This window comes from Myotis brandtii, unplaced genomic scaffold (assembly GCF_000412655.1).
Source record: "Myotis brandtii unplaced genomic scaffold, ASM41265v1 scaffold1077, whole genome shotgun sequence".
Lineage (NCBI taxonomy): Eukaryota > Metazoa > Chordata > Mammalia > Chiroptera > Vespertilionidae > Myotis > Myotis brandtii.
This window is the reverse complement of record NW_005353666.1, coordinates 698,071-699,762: the sequence shown is the minus strand read 5'-3', so window position 1 is coordinate 699,762 and position 1,692 is coordinate 698,071. Positions and strand designations below refer to the sequence as shown.

Here is a 1,692-nt window from a genome sequence, read left to right as displayed (position 1 = left end):
CGCCGCGGCATCGCATCGGGAGAGGAAGGAGCGGGGCCAGTGTGCCCGTCACGGCACGCAGAGCAGCCGCTGACGTGAGGAAGCCTGTGCCTTCCCAGCCGGGGCGGGAGTCAGGGCATAACACGGACTCATCATAACGCGGGGAAAACCAGCAACGGGCACAGCCACCAGCAGACGGGAGGTGAGGTGGGGAATGAGCCCACGTGAGCTCAGAACCGAGCGGCCCAGGACGGTGCTGGGGGCTCTTGGGCATCGGGGAACAGAGGGGCCGGGGCCCGGGGCACAGGGGAGGCGGCTGCGGGGGCTGCAGGTGTGAAGAGACGCCCCACAGGCCGCGAGCCTGAGTCTAGGGGAGAGGCCCACGCACCAGGGGACAAGCAGTGCGGAGCGCAGACCTGCTGGGCAGTCCTGCCGGCTCTCAGCAGGAAGGATGGTGTGATGGGGGACCGGGGACCCCCAGTCATGGCGAGACCTGCCAGCCCCTCCGGTGATGAGCAGGTTACCGGGGAGCACAGAGGGGCCGAAGCAGCCAGGGCTTTTCGTGGATCCGGCGTCACCTGCCAACAGGACCTGCAGGGCTCCACCCACCCGCCCGAAGGAGGCGCAGGGCCTTCTGGGCCCAGGCAAACCCCAAACAGCAGAACCCAAGGTCCTCAGCAGACAGCCGAGACCTCAGCCTCGCGGTGACTCAGAGACGAATGGCAAATCCTGGGTTTATTCACCTGAGACGGACATGGGGGTCCCGTCCCACCCAGTTTCCCGCAGGCGTCCGGCCGCCGAGCCCGGAGGAAGATGCTTTGCAGGGACGGGAGCAGGACCGAGGTGGCCACCCTGGTGGCGGCAGACGCCTGAGCGCCTGGGCGAGTCTGTGTCTGCAGGCGGCTTGTGAGACCCCACAGTTTGTGTTCTCCGATGTCTGATGGGGCGGGAGGCGCCCAGGGCTCGGGGACCCTCCACCCAGCCTGGCACCTGCTCCTCCCTCCACTCCTGGAGTGACGGCCACTTTTCCAAGCGGAACTTCAGACCACAAATGGGCAACAACATGGGAGAACCCACATCCGCATATAAAAAGGCGAACACGCTGGACTTTGTCCTCGGCCCTGGGAGGCCCCTCTGAGCCTGTCACACCCTCCCAACAACCCTGATCCTCAGGAGGACGGCTTCTGGAACACAGGTCGGGTTGCCTGGCCCCACACAGGGTCATGACCTTCAGCACAGCAGGTTCACACCAGGGTCATGACCCTCAGGGCAGCAGGTTCACACCAGGGTCATGACCTTCAACACAGCAGGTTCACACCAGGGTCATGACCTTCAGCACAGCAGGTTCACACCAGGGTCATGACCTTCAGCGCAGTGGGCTGGAACCGGCAGATCTTCTTCTTCAGGGCCTTGGAGGCCTTGATGTGGCAGAGCTTGGGCACCGGGGACAGGGGTGGCCGGGAGCCAGGGGTGCGCAGATGCTGGGGGTGGCTCGTCCCAGGCCAGGCCGGCCGGCTGCCCACGTCCTGGACACCGCCCTCCGCATTGCTGCCACTGGACTCCTGGTCCCCAAAGCGGCCGGCCGTGTGGTCACTGGCCCTGTCCTTGCTGGTCTCGGTGATGGTGGAGTGGAAGAGGGAGGCACACTCGGCCGAGTGCTTGGAGCCAGACTCGCTCCTGGCCTGCGGGTGCCTGTGGGGCGGCCTGGGCCTG

At 66.1% G+C, this 1,692-nt stretch overlaps 1 protein-coding gene across 1 annotated transcript in view; it reads right to left on the bottom strand.

Annotated features, from left to right (window-relative positions):
• Positions 1 to 697: 697 nt before the first annotated feature.
• Positions 698 to 1,692, bottom strand: part of DACT2 (dishevelled-binding antagonist of beta-catenin 2) — a 4,821-nt gene continuing 3,826 nt past the window's right edge. The window contains exon 5 of the mRNA XM_014542366.1: positions 698 to 1,689. Within this exon, the coding sequence (XP_014397852.1) occupies positions 1,326 to 1,689 (364 nt within the window). The 3' untranslated portion in view covers positions 698 to 1,325. The remainder of the gene's footprint in view (positions 1,690 to 1,692) is intronic.